Genomic DNA, 25,225 nt, shown 5'->3' on the forward strand with positions numbered 1-25,225 from the left:
AATACATGATAAACAATACAATGTTGTCATAAATAATAAATCGCAGTCATTGGAAATGAACAATAACTTTATATTATTATATTATTTAATATTATTCTGAAATAAATATTTGAATACCCTAATTACATATACACATGTATTTACAATCTATTTACCATTTCGGTAGTATCTATTAATAGTAAGTAAACATAATTCACATACAAAGACTTATGAATAATAATAATTACAACTGTAAGATATCAGTGATGAGATCATGGTTCTTTCTGTTACTCAATAAGTGGATTTTCTATCCATACTTATACACATAACATCTGTTATTTCTTATGGAAATGGCCATGGATCCTGGGATTTTTATTGACCAGAATCATGGCATACATACTATTCTTCTCCATGTGATTCAGTACTGAACTGAAGGAACAGATTTTCCATTAGAATTGACAAAATTGGATAAACTGTCGTATATAAGTGGAATGGTGTTACTATTCTTGTAAACCTTTCAATCAACACTCTTTGGTTCTCCAGAAATGACAGCGCGGAGTATCCCATAAAAAGTCTCCATTCAACCAAAAACATGGTGAGGAAATGCAATATTGCACTGCATCAAATGTGCAATATCATGAATAGTGCATTTAAATATCAGCAAATGGTACTCATTTTCATTTCCACAATCTAGGAAAAATAAAACAAACGGCGTCCTTATTTCAGTTTATTTATTGTACCATTTATGAGTGCCAGTGCATATTTTATCCAGTCCATTAGATCAAAGGATAAACGATTCAGAAAGACTCTTTCAGCTGGACTCTCTATATAAGGTAATACACAAGCCCTAACAACTTCAGTTTTAACTTTAGCATTTCTGCTCAGGGTATCTGCAGCCGAGAGAGGACTGTGAGAGTTTCATCTGTCATAAGGGAGAGAAACATTACAATGCCTCCTATTATTTTCTTCCATTATTTATAACTTCCATCCCACTCAGATCCAAATGATTTCAAAAACTCACTCCCTGCAGAGACTTCTACATCTCAGTTCTCCGGTTAATGTTTTCAAGGAACGGATGGTGTTAAAAAAATAAAATAGGTTGACAAATAGTTGTAAAGCCTATTGATTTCTACTTATGAAAGAACAGGCGACAAACCAAACCAATCTTTCTTTTTTTCCATCTACTGCAACTGACCTTTGCTGTTCAGTTTTACAATAAGCAGAACCGTAACTGTAACTTTAACAGCGTGACATCCAAACAACAGAGCAACAGCCCAACAATCACTACAAAGGAAATCTTTCTTTTGTTGTGTTCCAGGTGTTTTCAGTGCTTGTAAAACCGCTGTGCAGACTGAAGTGAGCAGTGAGCTAACAGAATGGTGAAAGGAGAGGACTTAGGGAGTGAATGGGCTTCAATTCAAATCCCAGCCTGCGGCAAACAATACGAGGTGGAAAAAATCACAGCTAGTGAGCGAACAGATCCCACAGCTCCACGCAAAGTCCTTTCACCGAGCATCATGGGTACACAGAACCGCTTAGTGGGGCATGATCCGTCTTAACCTCCAGGGTTAACCTCGAGCCTCTGAGGCAGCGATTGTAGACTCCTACATCTGCCTGTGGACATATAAGGCATTGTCCTACCCCCCTACCACCCCCCTTTCATTCCTGTCAGCGGACAGCTCTAGCCCTGAGCTTCAGAGTACAGCAAACCCCCTGGCACCTGGCCAGAAAGAACTGCCAAAGCTTCAACAGGGTTCAGCTCAGCAGGCAGAGCGAGAGTGAAGTTGGGAGGAGCTACTTTGTGCATGTGTGTGTGTGTGTTTCTGCAGAACGATGTACAAAGAACATTAAGACTTAAAGAAAAGCCTTCTGCCATGTGTGTGTGTATGTTTGTGTGTGTATATATAAGGGTGTGGGGGTGGGAGGGATGTAGTGGGTTCCTAGATGAGGATAGGGGGTGGCCGAAATACCTTTAAGAAAAACACTCCTCTCCTTCCCAGAACTGGCTTGAGTTTGTGTGTGTGTGAGAGAGAGAACGACAGAGTGAGATTGAGAGAGAGAGAGAGCGACAGAGAGAGAGAGTGAGTGAGTGAGTGAGTGAGTGTAGTTCCGATTGTTTTCATTTTTGTTTAATGACCGCAGCACTGTCAGTTCTTTTGGGAGAAGAAAGCTGCTCAGATCTGTTGTATGAACTCTGCTGCCCTCGCTGTCACTGAAGGGCTACGGCTTCTTTGGTTGTCGTTCTTTTGGTTTCCTTTTCGGATGTTCTCGGAGGCACTGTTCACCTGCAGAACACGCACAAAAGCTTGAGGAGAATTCGATCCGATCCAGAGATGAGATGGGATTGTGTGTAGTTTAAGACATCAAAGAGTTTGGACTCAGCATTATTTTCTGTCGCTCACCGGGAGAGTAGAGCGATGTCATCCCTTTACTCTCGGACGAAGGAACTGTCCCGCACCAGAAAGTCACAGTCGGACTCCCCACCGTCATCACCCTCCCCTACTGCCAAGACTTTCAGAGTAAGACTGCTTTCTGTTTTCCACAAATTGGTGACCAAAGGTTGTGATAATCCTTACTGCTGACAAAGTACTCTTTCAAAGCTTGCTGCTTCGGGGCAGAATTTGCTCCATTTTTGTTTGGAAAAAAATGTGTTTATAGCAAAAATGATTTACCCCTCATACCTACAATATAATTTCATAGATTCAACTCTAATCATTGTAGAGAAGCAGGAGGAAATGTTTGAAATATTACAAAATCAACCTGTCAATTGATATTTTGTCATGCAGGAAACCCAGGGTGAAACATGTCAAGCATGAAAACGGTCTTACAATAACTTGCAAATAGCTTTGTAGGATACTAAAGTGTCATTACTCATGTGCAGCTTTAACAGAGCTGGGTTTAGTCAATAGCCAGATTTGGTGTGATATGCCATCCTACAATTGTAAATGTCAAATCCAGATACACACACAGAGGATGCATTATATAGTAGAAAACAAAAACCGAACCATGCTTTCATAGTCATACATGCTTTCTTGGATGTTAAGACAAATAAGTATTACACATCCCCTCATTTGTTCCCTATAAAAAACGAAGTGTTACATTACACACGTTTTTCCAGAGCATGTGACCCATGCATTATGATTTGATAAGTTTGATTGTTGTGTGAACAGTGTGAATTAGATAGGGCATGCCATTGTGCTCCCTGACATTTATCAGCTCAGTACAAAGCTACATTGTAACAGCAGGAGCTGACCTCAGCACAGTGACATTTAAACCAGCTTTCAGTTTGTAATTTTGTTTTTGTGTTTTATAAGCTGCTGCCAATGATGGTCTTTAGCACAACACTCACACAGGCGAGAGAGCTGCAGTTCTTAGGGGTGCTGAGGACTTGCACTACAGTAAATGTTTATCTGAAGTACAATACAGACAGCCTGGGCCTATATCCATAAACAGCTGCCAGGGTTTTCCCAAAAACAAATCTGTGGCGATTAACAGCGGGCAACATCCAAGATGAAGTTAAAACTGTAAACCACCTGTTGATTGCAAATGATAAGCCCACAACTTGAAGGGGGGTGGGGGGGATTACAAGACTTAAACCAAGAACTTCCAAGTACTGGGCGTGTAATTTGCACTTGAAGTTTAGATTTAATCAGAGTCCACAAAGGTGTGTCCATAAAGAGACTCACATTCCAGTGTAGATGTGGGGGCGATTTGACATTGCTTTCACTCGCCACAACTACTTGCAGCAGATATCATCACAAAGGTAACACAGGTATTACTGCATCCACCCTGATTCAATCTCATTCCAACCATAAGGGAACTAGTTTTAGCCTGTTTCAGCTTTGCAAAAGTAACTTTCTGTTACCCGTGCATTATGTTACCAGTCCAAGAGAAGGTGAATTATCTTTATGAATCTATAGTAATTAAATAGCTCCAAAACTTCGTTCACTCAGTAACCCACTAGAACAAATATTAGAGGACCACAATTCCAACCTTTCATGATAGGAAATGTGGATGAAGTGAAGCAAAATCCAGCGAATGTTCTGTCTTTGAGTTCCTGTGTAATAGGAATATTTATGTACGTTGTCTGAAAACAAGATGCATCAAGTGAGCCCATGGACAGAATGCCTGATGTAGTATAAAACAGTGTTATTTTATTCCAATCTACACTGCATTATAAGATGCATTATATATGTGCCAACAAAGTCATGCCATTAATAATGTATTGCTTGCTGTCTTTACATACAAAGCAAGCTACAAGTTCGTTATGAGTTTGCCTTTGTTTGTCTGGAGCTGTGAAGCGCTATTAAAAGAGATGAGAGTTCTCAGGATAATTGCTTCATTGCACGGTGTCATAGTGATCGCTATGGATTTGAAACAGCAGGATGTCTTTGTATCGAACATCACAACAAAGATCTTCTCCCCTGTAGGGATGGCTTATTTCAGCAGCACTACAAAAGAAGATTGACTTATTACAGTCCTCAGTAGTGAAACAGCATGCTACTTTAATTTAAATGCTCCTCAACAAATACCACCACCACCACACATTACAGTGTGTGTTTCTAAGTATTGTGGACATGCTCCGACACAATCCTACATAGGAATTGATTGTTTGACTACAAAAAACCCATCAAACTGTCATTCTTGAGAGACGAGTTCAAGGACAGGTTTAGCAGAGTAACATAACCTGAAATTCTTGACTTTGTATCTCTAAGAGCTACAACTACATTGTTGAAGTGAAACACACCAGAGGGTAAATTAAGTAATTCAATCGGTAGCACCCAGCAATGGAGTTCTACCTTAAACCTATATTTAATAATATGAGCATAAACTTTATTGCTAAGCTCCAAATAATGATTTTAACATAAGTATGTTCACAGTGTAAAGGTCACTTTATAACCTTGTAACAGGTGAAGTAATGTAATTTCATATAAAAATCTACCCCCAAAAAATATATACATTTTAAACATAAATGAAAATAGTTTTGGTATGTCTGAGCTTAAAGGCTCATATTCGAATGAGACGAGGGTCCACATATTTCCAGAACTATTCACTTTTCACGTATGTTTCAAAGCACTGCATTACTATCATAATTTACATATATTGTTCTTGCCTCAAGGCAAATCCCTGATATCATTAATAAGTTCATTTGTTCTTTTCAGTGTAGTGTGAAAAGACTTTGAAAACTAAATTGTGATCAAATCTTTTCTGATGTAAATGAAAGCATAGAATACTATCAATTTGTATTATTATAATCTCCTCACAAGTGGGTAATTTAGTTAACACAAAACATTTTTTGACAGCTACATAAACAGGATTTTAAGTCAGAATACATTAAAATGTTGATGTAGGCTGGGTCAGATATAAATTAATGCTAGAAGATTGTTTAGTGACATTGCATTAAAGCTCACCTCGAAACCACTTACAGTGTAATCTTAAGGGTGTTAATTGTGCATTCTTTAAATATTTGATCAGTTAGAGCAGGTATAGAGAAGGCCAAATTCTAGTCAGCATTTTACACCCAAGCCTTAATAGGTATAACAAAGCCTTTAAAAGAAAAGCTGGACTCAGTGGAAGTTATCTAGAGTTCAAGAGTAGACTTGGCGCTTGTCCCGCTCCAGTACTTTAGGAATAGGGATAGGAAACGGGATTGTGCCGTAGTGAATCTCAACAGCATCTGCTACCAACGTGTCCTGTTGCAGTGGAAGTACTGTCATTTCTTGGCATACCTAGAGAAAGGTGATCTCGGGAGGACTGAAGAATCGTAGCGCAGATTTCCAGCTTGGGACTGTGTTGCAGAGAACTCCATTAATCTGATGTGGTCTGAAGGGCACATTTGTGGTTGCCAGACACAGCAGTATATAATCAGGATGGATATTTTACAAACCACAGTTGACTTATCCAAAACACATTTTACATGGAAGGTTTTTTCTCTCCTTTCATTCTCTACTGAGGCAGATTTTATGGTGAAAGGATACAGCATCTGTACAGGAGGAAATTAGTAGAGGTCAGGCAGATATTTCTCACTTTTAACTAGATCCAAGAAATGACCACAGCATACCTTTTAATATATAGGCCAGAATTTTTGTTGACTAATTAATTCTCTGTGTGCAGTGCATTTCTAAAGCTCTCTCAGTTAGGTGGTGCGTCAAACACATTTCAGATTTAAATTGAAAAGCTCCTGTGACAACTCGGTGTCCTGACATGGCATGCATGCTTTTGATATAGGTGGGGTCTCAGGGAAACAACCAATTTAAAGGCTTACCTGTTTTGAAGGGTCCTCTCTGTAAACATCTCAGCATCTAAGATATTGCCAGAACAAAACATAAGCAGTTTTCACACTAGACAGTTGAAATCAAGGTGGGATTAGACGGTGTTGTGTGAAAACAGCTATAGACAAACTAAAACAGACAAATCCAAATCCAAACTTGTAGTCTCAGTTCAGAAGCTAAATCTTTCCCATCGCTGATCTCTCTCGCACACAGACCCCTCAAGCCTGTCTGCTCCTTGTTCCAGCCCAGTGCAATGTTATTCAAACTGAATAAAGCACTGGATTTGTAATTTGCACTTGGTGAGCTGGTCAGAGGTATGATTTAATCCGGGCCAAAGATAAGGTAATTTTCAAAAGGTTTTGGTTCAAAAGCAAACCTTGGGTCTCCAGTTTTTCCAACCTAATTGTAAAAATGTAAAGGTACAGATTTAGCAAGCGATAATGCTGTTAGAGAACAGAGAAATTGGATCAATATTTCATTTCAACAAAGTTTAGCTGTACTTTAACTGGAGACTGGAGAAAGGGGAGCACAATTTTGTAAAGATGTACGATGCTTTTAAAGTCACTCTGCAAATCAATAAGGTAACAAGCTAGATGTAACAAAGTCCGTCAGGGAATAGGTTTATGTAGCCCTGTGTAGTCTAACCACAGAATAACAGAACTGACTGGATGAAGCCTTGTCTTTAAGTGATTTGTTTTTCATAGTTTAAAAGCAATTTATCTGCTGGGGTTTTAAGTAAAATCAGCTGTTAAAAAAAGGATCCTTCAGAGTCCTTAAAAATCTGTACTATTAGGGATACAAGATAGCTAGAATCCATATTGAAGAATTGGTGTAATTAAGATGAACCTTGACCACCTGTACCAGAAGCTAATAAAAAGTAGCAGATCACTGAAGAGTACAGGTGCTGCAGTTGGTAAAGTTGGCTGGCGGCTTCAGAGCAAATTTATACTTTCTAAGGTACTAGTACTGAAGCCAAGAAGCTCTGATAGCAAGCTTTCAGAAAATGAACCCATGCCTAGTGAAGTCAAATCTGTTTAGAGCCTTTCCGTTTCAAACTAATTCCAAGGCCAAGACTTCATACAGGATGATTTTTATTCACCTCACCATTTCAGTTACTGAGAAAAGGAAAACAATCTAAACCCATTCTAAACTCTTTGCATGGGAATGAGGCACTGGTTTTTATGGTCGTGTTTATCATCCGTCATTCCGGTGGGTGAAGCTCATATTTTCCATTGGGGAGAGCTGGCAAGGAGCATGCTGCTGATCCCAGGGGGGATAAAGGGAAAACATGCCAATAAGGAGCAGTTTCAGGACTGTAACACTTATAGAGCAGAGCAGTCTGGATCTACAGTACTGTAACTGAGCAGGAGCCAAGTTGAGACCTAGACACAGAGGTGGTGAATGTTAATTAATGATCCCAACCCATTGTATACCATTTATAAAGATCTGAAACACACTGAATGCTCTGAAATGGCATTAACAGAAGGACAGTGCTGATCTATGTAAATGTCTCTGTCTGCAGGATACAAAGACAAATATTCTTAACGTGTAACAGCTCTTCTTAGTTCCCTCTGTCAAACCCCACAGGCTGTATGTTTAAGTGAGATTTAGCTGCTAAATAGAAGAAAATAAATAGAATAAAACAAAAACTCTACATGATAATATATAGAGAGAGCTGGTCGCCTTGACAAGCATTCCCCCTTCGTTTCAGTTTGTCCCTCTCTCTCTCACTCCCTGGCTCCTCAAACTCCCCCACACAAAGGTATGCCAGCGTGCTCCTTTTATGTAGGAGCCGTGCCAATCAGGGGAGCCCTGCGTGTCAGCTGCTCAACATCGCAGATTCATCAGCCCAGGTTTCTGCTGCCTATGAGGGCGGCCATTTTCCACCCCTCCCAGCACTGTGCCACAGTCATATAAAATTGTAACCATTTCTATATTTCTATATCCCTCCCACACACAAACAAACGATATGTTTTGAATATGCAAATTACTTGAATCGTAGTATTAAGTAATTAAGTATTAAGACCAATCTGTACGTCTGGATAAATACATCTAGGAATAACTATTCTTTAAATGCCTGTACCACTATGTTCAGACATCAAACTTAAGAAGGAAAGATAAGTCCTATATAAATAATACTTAATTAATAAATAATAAAGAAAACGTTCTACAACATGGGCAGTAAGAGGGGCAATGCATGTGATTCTGGTCATTCTACTGGTTGAGGTTAAGAGTTACATAACAAACCCTCAGTGCCACTGGACCTGACATGCCATGCAACAGTGGTGTTGGTAGCTGGTTTGGTGTCAGTGGAAACTGCAACTGTCCATCGGTAAAGACAGCAGCTCTACTATGGCAAAACTAGTACAAGCATTCAATGCTAATATCTGCTCTCTCTACCTGCCTTTATATATATAATATGAATTGTTTCACTATAATTTTCTTGGTTAACTTTGTCAAGTATGGATTCTAATTCTAGGTAAAAATGTTACTTACACTAAGCTTTACCAAAGTTCTCAAATCCAAAATGCCATTTACCAAGTCTTTTGCAAAGTGCTTGACATATTCTTAGTAAACGTTTACGGTGTGCACATCATGCCAACAAGAGCCAGAAATTCTTCCTGCACAATGAATACTCCTTGCTAACTAACCTATTGCCAAGAAACCTAATGAATACTGCCAAACTGTGTCTCAGTATTTACTATCCTTTTCTTTTCTATTTTTTTTTTCATGAGGCACAAACACTGGAAGTTTTCTTTTTTTCTTTTTGAAATGCATAACGCGGAATTGATTGTTGAAGAGAGAAAGTACAACATAGTCATGCGTTAACTTCCCTACTGTGACTTGGGTAATTTTACAAGAGTTATGTGGTTAGAATATGATACAGTTGGAAAGGAAGGGCCTGTTAACAAAATAGACAAACCTAGAAGACATTAAGCCTCTCCCAGTAATTGTTGTGTATTAACTGTAACAATTAGTTATCACAAATAGAAAGATTCTTATATTTGTATTTTTATTAGATAGCTCAAACTAATTATGAATAATGTGGCATATGGAGATCTTGAGGAAAAGCATCCTATTGAACACACCTGGTGTTTTATTTTAAGAAACCCATAAGATCAATTACTATGTTTGTGTGGTCTCTGTGCAGTCGTATATATTTTTTGTGGAAAAAATCAAAATGGATTCAGAGCACAATTGGGCCCAGCTGCTGGGTCGCCCTTCAATTAAACTGAACCAAAGGAACAGGGGAAGGTGGGAGGACAGAAAGAGAGGAGGGAACTTGCCAAGAAGTGAAAGTAAAGGAGTGTCGAAGAAGGAGAAGAGGAGGGGAAGTGAACAAAGAGGGGTAAAAGGGAGGGGAGGAATAAAAGACCTGGAGGAGAGAACAGGAAAGGATGGAAAAGGAGGAACAAAAATTGAAGAGCAGGAAAGATTAATTTGAGTCTTGTCAATGTAAACGGATCTCTAGAGTGTGCTCTCTGACAAACAACTGCCTATTTCATGAATTCATGAATCGATGACAAGCAGAGCACTGATCACTGAAGAAGAACCGGATTTTGGATTATGATTATTATTATTGTTTAAGTTTGAAGAACGTATTTTTCCTCTAAGGTTATGTAGTTATTTATTGTGGAAAGCCTGGACCACATATGAAGAAGATATAAATAGTGGTGTCTTCGTTAGGAGAGAGGGCCCCAGTGGCAAAAGCTACTCCAGTTAAGGAGAGGATATGGCGAGACTTTTGCAAAAGGCCTTCCCTCCTGCTCTACCACGAGCATGTTGTGAACTTGAGAGCATGACCACATAAGGACAGGCAGCTGCAGCAGCAACGGCACGTAAATATTTATAGAGAAGAAAGAGGAATCGCAGACACACTAGGTCTGGCTTCCGTGAGCTTTTGCCCATTTTCAGTCCAGAATCACAACGATGATCCCCAGCCAGGGCTGCTGTGCATGCCAAGTCAGCGTAAACACTCCCAGGGCATACTTTAACCCTGCCGATAATGTAGCATGTGTCCCCTTGATCTCTCTCAGCTGTAGGCGTCCATTCGGTGGTAGTGTTTTCCTTTGTACAATTATAAATCTTTAGTTCTGACTGCATGGTTTGGAGGCCTTGGAAGCCAATAGCTGAGGTACTGAAGAATGAGGTAGTAAACCCTTTCCTACAAAAGTGGTATAGATGCCAAATGGGACCAAAGGACTGAATGACTCAAACCCTTTGACTAACACTTTTCACTTGCCATTGTGTTAGATTTACAATGTCTTTTGTACAGATAGTCTTAGGTTGTATTGCCAGCTTTCAGTAAAACAAATTAGCATAAAAAATTATAGTTGGAGGTATGAGGTCTGAGGTATAAAATGATTAAAGCCATTTATGCTCATGTGGTTGATCAGGGTAGTTGAACTGATTTTTGTCAGCCTACGTACAGACTGCAGGGACGTTTTTTTATTTTTTTTTAAGAACCACAAACTAGATAACTCGTGAGAAAAGGGATTTCAGGGCTTTCTCAATGTGAAAGGGTCAGAAAGTAGACTTCCACTGGTGGGAATTAGAGAATCAAGATGGGGAGAAAATACGACATACTGGATAGCCTCATGAGAGTCTCCCTTCCTTTCTGAAGTCAAGGATAGATGGTGATTTATATAGTTTTTATTTACAGTATATTTGTGTTTATAGTGTACATTGTGTTTATATAATTTTCATTCAAAGACAAGAGGGATTATTCCTGCCACCCCTGCACATGGTGTGTACATAAATCCTAGATTGTTTTATTTATTTTTATCCCAGAAACACAAATTGAATAGCATGTCCATTACGTATTCTGACAAGACCTGGGTTTTTTAGTGTAATCTGCAGTTTTATCATTAATGTTACTTGCTGGCAATATGAGCGATACTACTACTACTACTACTACTACTACTACTACTACTACTACTACTAATAATAATAATAATAATAATAATAATAATAATAATAATAATAGTATTGCCGTAATGCTGACTGTTATAAATATCCAGATCAACTTCAGGAACATTTGAGTAGTTGCAAAGTAAAAATGCTAATAAAAAAGCTTTGCCCTTTTTGGGTGCTGTTTACATGTCCCATTTCATATTGTGTGTTGATTCTTTCTCCTTTTATGTCGCGAGAGAATCAAGTTTCACTGAAAATAAGTCCGTTGGGGATGAAACGGGGGCTCCGAGGACAGGCTAAATCTTCCAGCGAGTGTTTATGAAATTCTCCCATGCAGAAGCAGATCTCCTAATCTCTTGGAATGTGAAGAACATGAGATCAGAAATTATGGAGGAATAAAAAACAAAAATCTCTTAAAAGATTTGCCAGGGGGTGCATATCTAACGGTTAGTTCTTCCATTATAGATTTTGAAAAAGCACAGCTGCAGTGCTGCATGTGGACAGAACAGTTCTGGATGTTGAATCAGTTTTCAGGCTCCGAAGGGCAGAACACTCCTGAGTGGTGAACAAGCTATGTGGGTGAACTCAAACTACAAATATAAAAACAAAAAAACTTTCAGATCTTCAGTCTCTACCATTGATTTACAGTCAAGTGGCCTGTTTGAACGGAGGCATAAATTAACACACATTAAACATACTTCTCATGTTGGAAAATGTGATCACTGATTGGCATTCAATTGCAAATCTTCCAATAGATTATTACCTCAAAAAGGCGACAATATCAGTGGTGGTTGAAATTTGTTATGTTTCCACACATGCACCCCCACCATCCCCAAGGTACACTGAATACCTCTGCCTCTTTACAAAGCAAAGCTCTCTATTGAATATTATAACCCAGATGCATCCGCATGGCCCATGCCTCAGAGTAGAGGTCATGCACTTAAGAAATGCCAGTTGATCCGTCATCATTGTTTAGGGAGCCGGTAGGGTGATAGATGATGGATTGGAAACCACACATTAGCAAGGAGGCGTCTAGCAGGCAGCAGAGGGGATCACAGTAGTCGAAAAAGAAAGCAATCACACGCAGCAGGCAGCGTATCAGTTTTCAGGGCCTTGTGCGTCTGGGGGCACGATCGGTTCACTCGGCTGCGGAGGTTTGGTTCAACACAAGATGAGAGGGAGCGTCGGGTTCTTACAAAAACATTGGCTCTGCTCAACGATGTTGCCCACTACAGTATTCAATCAAGCCCCAGCGCAGCTTGCCTTTCACAGAGACATTTATTTCAAACCTGACCGAAATGAAATTCCACGCTGCCCAGCACCTGCCTCTTCTGCAGAGAGCAGCCTTAAATAATCATTAGGAACCCTTTTACAATTTCCTGTAGCCGAGGCCTACTCTCAGCAATCGAAAAACAAGCACACACATATTACATATGAGAGGCTCAAATTGCTAACCAGGTTTTGAGATACGCAAGTGTTTTGTTTGTTTTTTTCATCTGAAGTGCTTAGACCCTCAAAGGATATTATTTTGTTTCTACCACTCTGACAAGCTTATCAGCACATTAGTAATGGTCACACAAAAAGGGGACAGACTGCAACAGAGCTGGTTCAACACACTGTAACAAACTGACGTAATGCCTGTTAATAAATCTGTCATTGTAATAAACCCCTGCACTAAGTAAGCCAAGACTATGCAGTACATAGTTCTGAGTGCTACAAATAATCCAATCTAATTGGATAGAATCATGCCAGGACTGAATCCAGCCTCTTGTCACACTAAATTTAAACAGGATTGCATTACAATGTTTCCCCAAATACTTATTCATATTACAGACCTTAGTCCCCTCCAATCAAGGTCAGTGGACATTTATTGGACAGTTACTGTATTGCATCTGGTATACAGTGGGCTGTTTCTTTGTATGTTTTTAAGTGTCAAATATGTGCTTTATGTGTATAAATTTACATTAATTGCTTGACACAAATTTTATTTTTATTTTACAGCATGATCGGACCTCCAGGTAAGCAATTATTTTTTCCCCTCACATTTCTCTCATGCCTTGTCTCTTTATTGCATTTTTTATTATCACATCGTACTCCTGTATATCTTTCCTTCCTTTGGTTTTTATATAGTTTAGCACTCTTAGTCATGAAAGCCTATCACACCTATAGGCAAAGTTTCAATCCCTGCCCCTGGTACAGTCAGCACAGTTCTTTGCACTGCATACAGCCCACATGCATACAATAGAAACAGGTAATATAATTCTCTTTTCTTTCTGCACGTTAGAGATTCCCTCATCTTTCCATGTACTCCAAAAACAATAGGCAACAGTGACCTCATGATTGAGCCCAGTTGCTCCCTGCTGCACAAATAAACTGACATGCATGTATAGAAGCCCTGCGCTAGATTAATTTATCACACACAGCGTTTGCCTCCATCTGCTTTGAGTGACTGTAACCCTGACAGAGTCAGTTTGGCACAGCGGGTCATACAGGGCATCAACCACCTTAGGACCCTAACTACTTGTGTAATGACTTGCTTTGCATTTCATTAGTCAGCTGGAGATTTTCCTCACAAATCCATTGTCCTCTTCAGTGAGTTGTTGTGTGTGTTAAGATTACTCGATACTCGTGCTGTTATTGATCAACTTAGTGTAGTGGCACATCTGTGCAGTGATGCATTTCTTCCAATACAAGCATGTCCAGATGCAACCGCTGGAGTATTTCCAAACCTATCCTTCAGCAGCGTCTTCCTTTCTCCAGGTCTGAAGGATCTCCCAATATCTCACATCTGTAAAAGCCTGCGTCATGCCAGCCTTAATCTGTGTGTGCATGCCAACCATATCGCTTTCTTTCAAGTGTCAGTTTGCTTTACTAAAAATTACAAACCGAGTTCAGAAAGAGAATAGAGAAACAAAAGTGCATGCAATGTGACTTCCTTCTCATCCTTATTTTAACATCTTCATTCTTGTGAAGCAGATTTGTTGAGCTAAAAGCAAAAGCTACAAAATATGTTGCAACTAATAGTAGTTAATGACAGACTATTCTGAGTGTTTAGACAGAACTGCCTAAAAAGACAAGGAAAACAAACTGTACTTTTACCTCAATTAAACTTTATGTATACTTTATAATCAACAGCCCCAAAAACAGAACACAAATGTCTAAAACAGAAACTGATAATAAGCCGACAGGTTTCCATTTCCTTTTCTACTGTTAAGTATACCACATGAGAAAATGTATTATTTTAAAGCATGGGTTTAGCGGATTACAGGAGGTTTAATACCATCCATTCTTCATGATTCATGTGGCATTTGACAACTCGCATACTTTCCCATTTTTAGAAGCATTTTGTTAGCATTTATGCAATGGCAGATACTCCACATTTCAAACAATAATTAAGTCACATGGTTGATTTGAGAAAACAGCTGCAAATAGATGATATCTGCCTTGTACACAAAGAAAATATAAACATATAAATATAAATTATTTGGATTCTAGATATTTTGCCAACAAAATACTGTATCAATGTAAAATATAACTTTGTATATCGCTGAAATGCAATGTTAAGTGATGTGTACCATCCATTAAAGGCTTTAAAGTTGAGCCATTAAGCAAACTTGCCAACATATGTTGTTCATTAAAAGAATAAGGCTCAGGTTAGCCTAAATTGTATGCTTCTATTAATTATTGTTCTTTAGTGTGATTATTATATCCTGATCAAAACAATTCACAGCACTTGAAATATTTTGGCTTTTTTAATTGCATCCCAACAAAACATCACATCTTGTCCCTCCCTGAGAATTGCATGTATTGCCCCCCCACTTAAATGAGATAGAAACAATATTCACCTGAACTTCGTAATGACTGAATCCTACATTTGCTTTATTCAGTTACAAGCATGTTCTGCTCTGATCAGCCAAAGCATTTTAAACTACATGTTTAAAAAATATGTTTTTTGGAAATGCTGTTTGTACAAAATGATCCATTTTGTTTAGTTGTTCCCTTGTGTCTGTCTCCAGGCTCGACACCTCTAGTTCAGGAGACAGTACGACAGACAGACTGCTGGGCCGAACCAGCTCCTATACCCGACGTGAAAATCGCCTGGCTTCTCTGAGCAAGGCTGATGAAGAGGGGAGCAGCAAAGACTACAAGAAGGTATCTTACGGCGCACAATCAGTTAGTTACTTTTCACTTAAACATACACATCGTGATTTTGTTCCAGAGCAAAATCTAACTTACTCTTCATAAAAAAATAAACAAAAACCACACCACTTCAATCAATTTAAACCAATTATCTAGAGTTCCTTCACCTGAACACCTTTGTGTACAAATGAAACTGATACATTAGCAGAATGTTATAATTGCTGTCAAGAAGTGCCACGCCCAAACATGTCACCTTTAGAAAAATCACAGTACATTTTAAAATAGGCTCCCCAACTTTGAAACCTAGTCTGGTTTAGTGGTTTTTCTAAACCTGCAACTCCACAACTATGTGAAGCACCCCCTGAGGAAAAGTCAGAGACACCTGTTCAGTCTGTTTTCTATGACTAACATTTGGCCGTGCAGATGTACGAAGACGCCTTGGCTGAAAACGAAAAGCTGAAATCCAAGTTGGATGAGAGCAAGCAGGAACTCGCCAAGATCAGGACTCAGCTGGATAAAGTCACAAAGGTACATATATGTTTGTGTGTGTTTGTGTGGTGGATTGCTTTTTAAATTATTTATATTTGCCCTGCCCTTTGTTGTGGGACCACACCTCCCATTATTACTCAGTATGACAACCATCCAGGGGTTTTATTCAATTTTAATCACACATTCCCCCCCCTACACAGCCAGAAGAACCATTGTTTTCAGTCATCTTTAAAACAGATTATTGTAGTCTTTCTTTGCTCTTACTGTGTGCACCTAAATGTTTGAAATGCATTACTCACACGTTCATGAAGGGATCCCTACATAGCTCATCATCAGTCAGCAGGAAAATTAGGAAGTTAGGCTTTGTGATGCCCAACCTCAGCACTGTCTGAGATGGACTGTTAGTTCTTGTTCTTGGGTTGGGGGGATGGGTATTATATCAATAAAAAACAGATTGGGATATGTTCTAAAGCCACAACGTTTAATAAATGTACCACTGGATTGGGAATTTGATGGGTTTGCATTAAACTCTGTCGCTTTGTATTTCAGAGGCAAGACAGAATATCTGAAAGGTCTGGTGTACTTGAGACAGAGAAAAGGGTATTTACGATCATAATCATTACTGTTTTGATGATATTAGGGACTTATGTCATGTTAAGCCTCTCTATGGTTTGAAACATTTTCAGAGGTAATCACTCTTTACAAAGCAGTTGTGTTCTTGCCACCTGAATGCAGTGTTTTTGTCTCAAAACACCCACCTTCAGTTCTCATCCTCCATCTCTTTCCTCTAACGACATGCAATTGCATTTGGTCACATTTCAAGCTATGGGGAAAAGACTGATTGCTACTGAACATCAGAATCTCAGTACTTTTTTAGCCTTCACTGTATTTTTTGTATATTAACATAGCTTTAAGCAGCTAAATGTCAAGCTTAATTATAATACTGCACACAAACTACATAATATAGTAGAATATAAAGAATTTTCCTTCCCTCTCAAAAAATGTTAATCTTAAAGACTTTGTCTTCTCGTCCATCTCTTTGAAGGAAAAACGTGCCCTGGAGAAAAAGGTGACAGAAATGGAAGAAGAACTCAAGGTAAATGTGACATCCTATAAAAATGATCACTTTAGGTTGGCGTCACCAATTTAATCCAATGGAGTTTAGCCAAAGTGTAATTAAACGTGGGCACTCTATCTTTTCCTTGTGGAGAAAAAAAATCAATGCAGTCACATTTGTACCAATCAGAACTACTGTAGGGCAGCATGAAATCTTACCATGGTAAATAATTTACAAAGACAAACAAATCTTTTAAAAAACACTTTCAAATCAAACCTGGGATTTATTTAAATTGATTGATGATTTATTATGAAAGGTTTAGTGAAAAGCATGATAAAATGTACAAGGTTTGGATCTAAAAGAAAGTTCTCAACTTAAACAACTATAAGGCTACCGTGATTTCTCCCGTTTTCTCCTGTCATTTGTACCGATAAACCTTTCCAACAATATCAAGAGCACGTGGATATGATAGTAGGAATGATCAGTCTGGTAGCGGCTCAAGCATCGTCTTTAACTCTTGTTGTTGTTGTCACCGTTACTTCAGCAGGACAGCTCTTTGAGATTGCGGTCTCGTTATCAGTAAGTCCTGAGTGAAATGCTGGCTGGTACATGGGCTCCGGTGAGTGGCTGAGCCGAAAGACTCAAAGCAGCTTCTCCCTGCCACACTGCACTCCAGTGTCTGCCTGCCCAGCTGAGCTCCACATAGCCGCCCTCGTCTTTGAGCACGAACGAAGGCCTCCTTAAACTGGCCCGTGTTTAAGCAATTCCTGTACACTCTGTTTTCATATGTGCAACTTCTCACCCACTCTTGAATATTCTAGTGTCTTTTCACTCAACGGTTTTCAGATCTTTTTGCTCAAGTCTAGATAATGCTCTTTGAATTGTGAATACAACAGTCTAGCACCGTTAAATAAACTAACCAAAAACAAAGTATACAAAGGAGTAACGAATCACCAGACAATGCTTTACAGGAAAAAAAAACATTTTTTTCTTGTTTCCATCTGTGGAGCAAATTGAGAACTGGAGCAAAAAAAAAAAAAGTGAAAATCGTCCACATTGTTTTAATTTATTTTAAATCAATCATTGCTTGGCCTTTGAACCCAGTCAGGGCTGCACAGTGGGCTATTTCACTACCTTTCATACCTGGCACTCCTGTACACCTTTGGTTTGGGTCAAGATCTCAAATCAAATGTGTTCCTCTGGTCTAAAATTAAACCAGAAGCTGTCAGACCTGATAGAGACCCAGGAATGAACAGCACAGTGTCCACTTCAGAACTCAGACTGATTTGCAGAGTTCTGACAGGATACTTGCATGGAATTTGTTCAGCACCTTTTCCAAATTACACTTCAGCAAAACATACTGTTATCTTTCAAATATCCAAAAGGAAGAAGTTAGTGTTACATCTAAGAAAACTAAAGTATATAAACCCATATAGATACAACATGAATCTGTACAAAACAAAGCTGCATTTAAACAATATTGTTTTATGCATCATTGTGACAGGTAAGCATGTAATCCAAATCAGAATTTCAGTTACAGGCAATGTGTAGCTGTACCTCAATTCACATTAACAAGATCAAGATGCATAAAGGAGTACATAAAGGAGACACTAACTCTCCAAACTCTTCACGGCCACTCTTGAAGAAGTGATCAAGACGTTTGACTGGGAAGATAAAGGAATCGAGTTAAACAGAGCTTATTTGAACAACATATTGATGACATGGTCTTATTTTTATAAACACCTGAAGAGCTGTTTCTTCAATTTCAAGAACTCTCAGATTTAACAAACAGCTTTGTTAAATCTAAGAAAATTTAAGTAAATCAATGGATGCCTTGGACAACAAATCAGCACCGAGTTATTATAGAAGAAATGAAAAGAAGAGTAAAAATGGGATGGAGTGCATTTGGAAGGAACGGCATGCTGCTGAAAAGAAATCTTCCACCTTGCCTCAAGAGAAAATTATTTGATCAATGCATACTATCAATGCTCACTTATGGCTGTGAAACCTGGTAACTTAATACAAAAATTACAAAGACACTAGGAAAGATATATGATAAGACAGATCAAATATGGACAAAGCAAGCTATTGAATTTATATACCAAGAGATGAAACAATACCTAAAAGACAACCACATAAAAGATACGAGGATGAAATTATACATTTGCAGGCATGACACAGAAAAGTAAGCTGTGGATCGAGACAGGTGGAAACATCTTGGGGGGGTCTTCATCTAGCAAATGGATCAATAAGCTGATGTTGATGACAAAGACATATCTAAGCAAAACAAAAGGCAAAAGGCTCACATATCTGTAGCGTGTGGAAACAAAATAATGCACTTTAAGAAGTCAAAGAAATAACTGAACCGACAAGCTCACAATGTACACCAACTCTCCTCCACAGGAGTTTGACTGCTTTCCTTTTCTTTCAAATCTATTTAAATCTCAATTTATAGCAAACAAGCTATCAAGCTACTTCTTCTGGCTACGCCAATTTGCCCAGGCTAACTCTAGGCCCTAGTTTAGCCCTGCTCAATCTGTGTTACAATGAGATTTGTGAATGAAATCACTTATTGGTGGAAATCACTTCTCCATTGACTTCTGCTCTAAAGCTCTGAAGCCAAAGCCTCAGTTTTAATTCTGCGTGCAGCTCTTGCCGTTTGCGGCTGCCTCATGGACTGATTGGAAACACACTCTTGTCACAACTGCTTTAACTGCTCTTGAAACACAATAACTAGCTCTCGCCACTTACAGCTCTCTGGCACACAATCAATACTATGACTACCAAAAACATCAATGTAACACAAATGAAGTTTCAGTTTCCCTAGGAAATACCCATCTTGCATATTGCATTTAAAAAAAATGTTAGGTACTCCTTTGCTAATATTGACAAGGCTTACAAAGGCAATACAGTATCTTGACAAGACAATGAATGGCTTTTTGAAGAACTGTACATTACTTTGAAGCTATTTTCTTCACCTAAGCAATTCTCCATAAAGACCCCAGACAAACCAACAAACAGACTGATAGCAGATCCAGTTCTAGGGGGTGGAATACCAGACAAGATTCTAAGGTTTGAGAAAGTCCATAAGAACAGACTGAGAGAGAGAGAGAGAACGTTAATGCATTACATTGTGCACTCCACACTTGCACGCTGCCCTGCCTTGCCTATTGGTATGCGTGTCTGTCCGCCCGTCTGTCTGTCTGCCTGCCTGCCTGCCTGTCCTCCACTGTCTCTCCCTCCTCCTCTGTCTCATCTCTGCAGAGCACCCCCCAGCTGGCCCAGGTTCAGGCTCTGCGGAGGGTGAACGAGCGGCTCGTGGCAGAGAACAGAGCCATGATGCGGGTTGTCGCCAAGTTGTCGGAGGTCACCTCCCTGCCCGAGACCGAGGATCTCTAACTCACCCCCTTTTCCCTCCCCTCCTCTCCATCTCTCCTATTCCTACTCTTCCTTCACTTGTCTTCTCTGCTGCACTGCACTCAGGCAGGTTCGCCCCCCCCACACACCACACCGCTACGCTCTCCCACTGAAGACCTCTGACGGACGACTCCTTCTTGTGCCTTTAACCGATTACTATTTTCTGTTTTTTTTAAAAACTCAAAATACATCTCTTTTGCAAGGACCTTGAGTGGAAATAAATACATAATAGTAATAATAATAACTGAGTCAAACAATCTATTTAGCCACCTTGTGCTTTGAAAGCTTGGCCTGAAAACAGCACAACTGTGACAGGCTTTAACTGGGAGTATCACTTGTACTTAGTACTTAGATGTCAATCACAATGAAAAGTGTGATACTAACTCAGTGTTTTAGTTAGTAATCCACTGAAAGCCACTGTTCAAATTTCATCAAACTTGCTGCGGTAGCTCCAGTGACAACAGGAGCAGCACAAGGAAAGAAACTCGTTTTATGTTTATGATGCACGATGTATTACAGATGTGTAACACCAGATATTTGGCTTCATGATTCAGCTAAATGATCTGAACTGCAAAAATCTGACCTAAGCATTAACATTCATTGCCCAAAAACGATTGAAATTTAAAAAACTTTTCAGTCCCACATTAAGTCTATTTTATTAATGAAATTATGGTTAATCTTTAGAATAGTTTCAGGTTCTCAAAAGAGATGTACAATATTGACCTTTTCATCACTGCTTCTGTCCATTGTTCACACATTGTAACATTTTGTTTCATCTTCTCTAATTAACGGATTCTTGCATTAATGATTTTTTTCCATCATCTGTAGCAAAGCTTACTGTATTCTGTAACCCATACAAAAAACATAGTAGATCATATACAAATGAAAATGTGGAAGCTTTATTGTGGACAATAATGAAGACGATGCTGTTGATTTTTCCTGATTTCAAGAGGGAGAAAAATCCATAAGCAGTACGCCTCTAATGTTGATAGCTAAAGAATGCAAATAGCGAGTTCTAAGTGAGCAATCAGAAATACTGCAAACTATACACGGAGAATAAATACTGCACCTGAAGAAAAGCACTCTCAGATTACTCAAAGATGGGCCGTGTCTTAAATCGAAAGCATTCACTGCATGCAATTTCAGTCAGAACGGAGCTGGCTCGTTTGAACCTTGTCTAACAACAACTGCAATGACAAAAAGCTGTGTGAACTAGTCTCATACATATTCTATGAATGCTGTGTAATTGGTGATTATGGATCTTGTGAGCACCAGTAGGCTAATGACCATCTGATGTCTGTTTTTATGATCCCTGCAGGTTTTAATAGAACTCAAGTCTGATAACCAAAGACTGAAAGATGAAAACGGAGCCCTGATTCGTGTCATCAGCAAGCTGTCAAAGTGACACCGCCTGGGCAGAGAAGGACACAAACAAGCACTTCCACTGCCATGCGCCCACACGCAGGGCCATGGACTCCACAGTGCCACCTGCTGACTCACTGCGGCTCTGCAATCACTACAAAGCTGCCTGCAAGCCACTCTCACTGCTGTAGAGGAAGCTAGGTCATAGACTTGTCAGCCATGGGCTTACTCTGATGGTGGCCAGGGCTTGGTTCTCATTACATGCTGGATGACATCAGCCTTGAGTTCGGTGGAGCATCTCCATGGACACTACAAGAAGCCTTTTCTAGGGACAGGAGAAATCCTATCCTGATGAAATAAGGAAATTCTACAGAATAACAACTAACAGTGCATCCCGCTAAGGCCTTTCCTCCTATTTTGCTTTCTTGCACAAAAAACACAAACTTTCTATAAATGAAATAACCATCACCCAAGAGAAGGTTGGGTTAGAGCAATCTTGGGGCCTCAGTTCAAGTAAACATGTAGGCTGTTGTTAGAAGTATATGATGAATTTGGTTTACTTCCCCCATGTGGGTAGAAGTACCTTCATTAGGACTTTCCAATGTTACAATGCCCATTCCATGCTTTTTATGGACATGTTTATTTATTATTTTTAGATGGCTTATGGTTCTAAAATATATTACTTCATAATAATAATACAAATCCAGCACACAGACAGTACCACATTGCTTAATGATAATATATGCATGCTGGTACAACTATACACACACCATTAAATATGGCAATATGCATTTCCCATTCTGATCGTAGCAAGACAAAAATGAACACAGATGAGAATCCATGCATAGCCTAAATCTTAGTTTCCTGTCATACTGCCAGTCGTTTGCCAAAATGTAAAAGTGTAGTTTACTGGTATGGAACTTAGAGCTCTGTACATACATATGCATAAGAACACCCATTGAAAAAAGCATGATCAATTAAGACTCTTTAAATTAAGACATCTTACCCAGAATATGAAAGTTGGATTTTGATTGGACTACTAGGCTACATGGCTCTCTCATCCTACCTTGGTTTCTGCTGTTCATTCTGTTAATTTTCAAGGTGGCAGTTTGAAAACCTCTGGGCAACATTAATAATCTCAATATAAGAGGCGTTGACTTTTATATTTGCTTGATGTGCCTTGTTCATTCGACTTGATAAAAAAAAAGAGTGGAGTTTCCATGTATAGAAAGTACTTGTGTTTCATATATATATATATATATATATATATATATATATATATATATATATATATATAAATATATTTTAACAACATTACAAATGGAATGTGACACCAATAAAAAGCGCTGTAATTAAAATGCTGAATCTTTTTCTTAAAAAGTATTATTATTTCCAACTAAGCCTCATCATTGGAATACAACTGTACCCAATTCTTCAAAGATATACTATAACTTTAGATAAACATTTCATTGAAATAATAGCAAAAATAATTATTTGACTTAATTTAGTATTTTGCATAATTATAAGTGCAATTGAAATCTGCATTAAGAGTAAACAGTAGCATACACTAGGTGAATCTGCTTTTGTTGGTTTCTTTGCTTTAATAGTTGTATTTTTAAATTGTAGACAGCAGTGGCAGAATCCATACATATGGGGCCATTCAAACCACAGTGACGTAATTGTACGGATCAAACCAAATGGACCGAGACCAGACGATAGGAGGTGATCACGGTTCTTTCAAAAAGCGATCTCAATTTATTTTGCAAGGTGAACGCAAATGCATTCAAATGCATTGCTGAAGTGACGGACTCAAATGTACACATGTGGGGTTAGTGGATCTGCAGATAAAAACACTTTACTCAAAGTTCAACAAGGTTTCTCCCCCTCAATACCAATATGATACCTCCTGAAACAGTTCAATGGCAGTAATGTAGCGCATGCTTTTGGTAACTTTAATGAACAATAAATATAGGTGTTGTATTTAGTTTCCGTGGCTTCTGCACTGCAATCTGTAAACATGCACCACTGTATATCTTATTTGTAAATTAAGTTCATCCTGCGGTCTTTTCAGTAAATTCTCCGCTGACTCAGACATAGAAGCTGCTCCAGGCGAGAGTGGAATTTAGAATCTTCTTCAAAATGACGTAAAACCCGCCACTGAAATAACAGATTTTTATTCCAGTGCATTGGTTACTTTTAATGCGATGCAACAGTTCCATTAGACTCATGGTGCTCCTAATTGTAACCGTGTTCACCAAACGGGTGATTTGGTGTAATTGTAAACGTCTCTTAATATCACCCAGAGCTCTACACTGCGCCACACAGAGCGCATGCGCGGAGCAAGACAGATCCCAGCCAGCTTTGCAGTTCTTAGATAGCGTAGTGATGTTGTAGTAGGGAAGTACTGTAATCGCGAAATGAGAGGCGATGCTTGTTCTTTGAGGAGAAAATGAAGGGGGCAGAAGAAAACATACTTGCATGATATGATAACGTGGTAATATAATACACATTAAATCGATATTATTCTCGTCATTCTAATTGCGTCTGGCCAAGCTCAGCTGACCGAGCTTACTGTGACTGCTCACCACTGCGCCTGCCTATGTGACATTTAACTCATTTTACCATGAATTTGTTGCCATTCTTCCATCTTGACTGAATTCAACTGATGTTTGTCTGCTTTCTTCCTCAGATCTCCACGAAATCTGACAGGTCGACTCACATGCATACACATTTGCATTTTTAATTAGTATAGTCTTCTACGAGTAACACATTTTGTGCACAGTGCCACCCAAAGGGTATTATTTACAATTGCAATTTTAGTAAATTTTTAGTTAAATATGCTGCCAAATTGAAATGTAGTATTAAACTACTGTTTAAAATGTTTTAATTATTTTCTATTTTTATTTAAGAGATACTTTTATGGAATAAAATTGATGCAAGAATACTGATGTATAGGATTGTCCTTTAAATTCCAAAGAACTAACATACTTTAATTAGCTAGAATTAACTCAAGATTATCAATGTGAGATGAGAACAACCAAAGCTATGAAGTTCAAACTAATGACTTTGCAATAATCTCACTTACTCAAGTTACTCTTTCCATATTTCAGGCCCTTTTATAATAGAAGCATAATATATGAGTTCAACAGTTTTATATAACCATTTGAAAGAATTCAAAGTTGTTCACAGTCTAAGCTTTGATTAAGATTTCCAGGTGAAATATATCTTACACACCGGTAAAGTCAGCACTCATGCACACACGCACACAAAAGGCACCACAGACAAATAATTAAAAGGCCTTTATTTCCTATTTTTTTCAGTACAGAGCTGGTAACATATATGATAAATCTGTATTGAGATAATTCATCGTATTTGGTTCCCTTGAAGTCTTTACAAGGATTGCTGATGCATTGATGTTAATAATATCAGGGTAGTGGGGGTTCGTGGTTGCGGGAGCAACGTTTGCAAAGTGTCCCCTCAAGGGATAAAGCATGCGATCCACAGAAGGTACAATACTGACATGAACACATACCACAACATTGAGACAGGAAAATCAAGTACAAGGTTGAACTTTGTTCTTGCCGTTAAAATGAAG

At 38.8% G+C, this 25,225-nt stretch overlaps 1 protein-coding gene across 1 annotated transcript in view; it reads left to right on the forward strand.

Moving 5' to 3' along the window:
* Positions 1–24,570, forward strand: part of ppp1r12b (protein phosphatase 1, regulatory subunit 12B) — a 37,023-nt gene extending 12,453 nt beyond the window's left edge. Inside the window, exons 8-13 of the mRNA XM_066705667.1 lie at positions 13,167–13,183; positions 15,182–15,317; positions 15,729–15,833; positions 16,344–16,394; positions 16,840–16,890; positions 21,587–24,570. Coding sequence (XP_066561764.1) covers positions 13,167–13,183; positions 15,182–15,317; positions 15,729–15,833; positions 16,344–16,394; positions 16,840–16,890; positions 21,587–21,673 — 447 coding nt within the window. The 3' untranslated portion in view covers positions 21,674–24,570. The remainder of the gene's footprint in view (positions 1–13,166; positions 13,184–15,181; positions 15,318–15,728; positions 15,834–16,343; positions 16,395–16,839; positions 16,891–21,586) is intronic.
* The last annotated feature ends 655 nt before the right edge of the window (positions 24,571–25,225 follow it).

This window comes from Amia ocellicauda, chromosome 5, assembly GCF_036373705.1.
Source record: "Amia ocellicauda isolate fAmiCal2 chromosome 5, fAmiCal2.hap1, whole genome shotgun sequence".
NCBI lineage: Eukaryota > Metazoa > Chordata > Actinopteri > Amiiformes > Amiidae > Amia > Amia ocellicauda.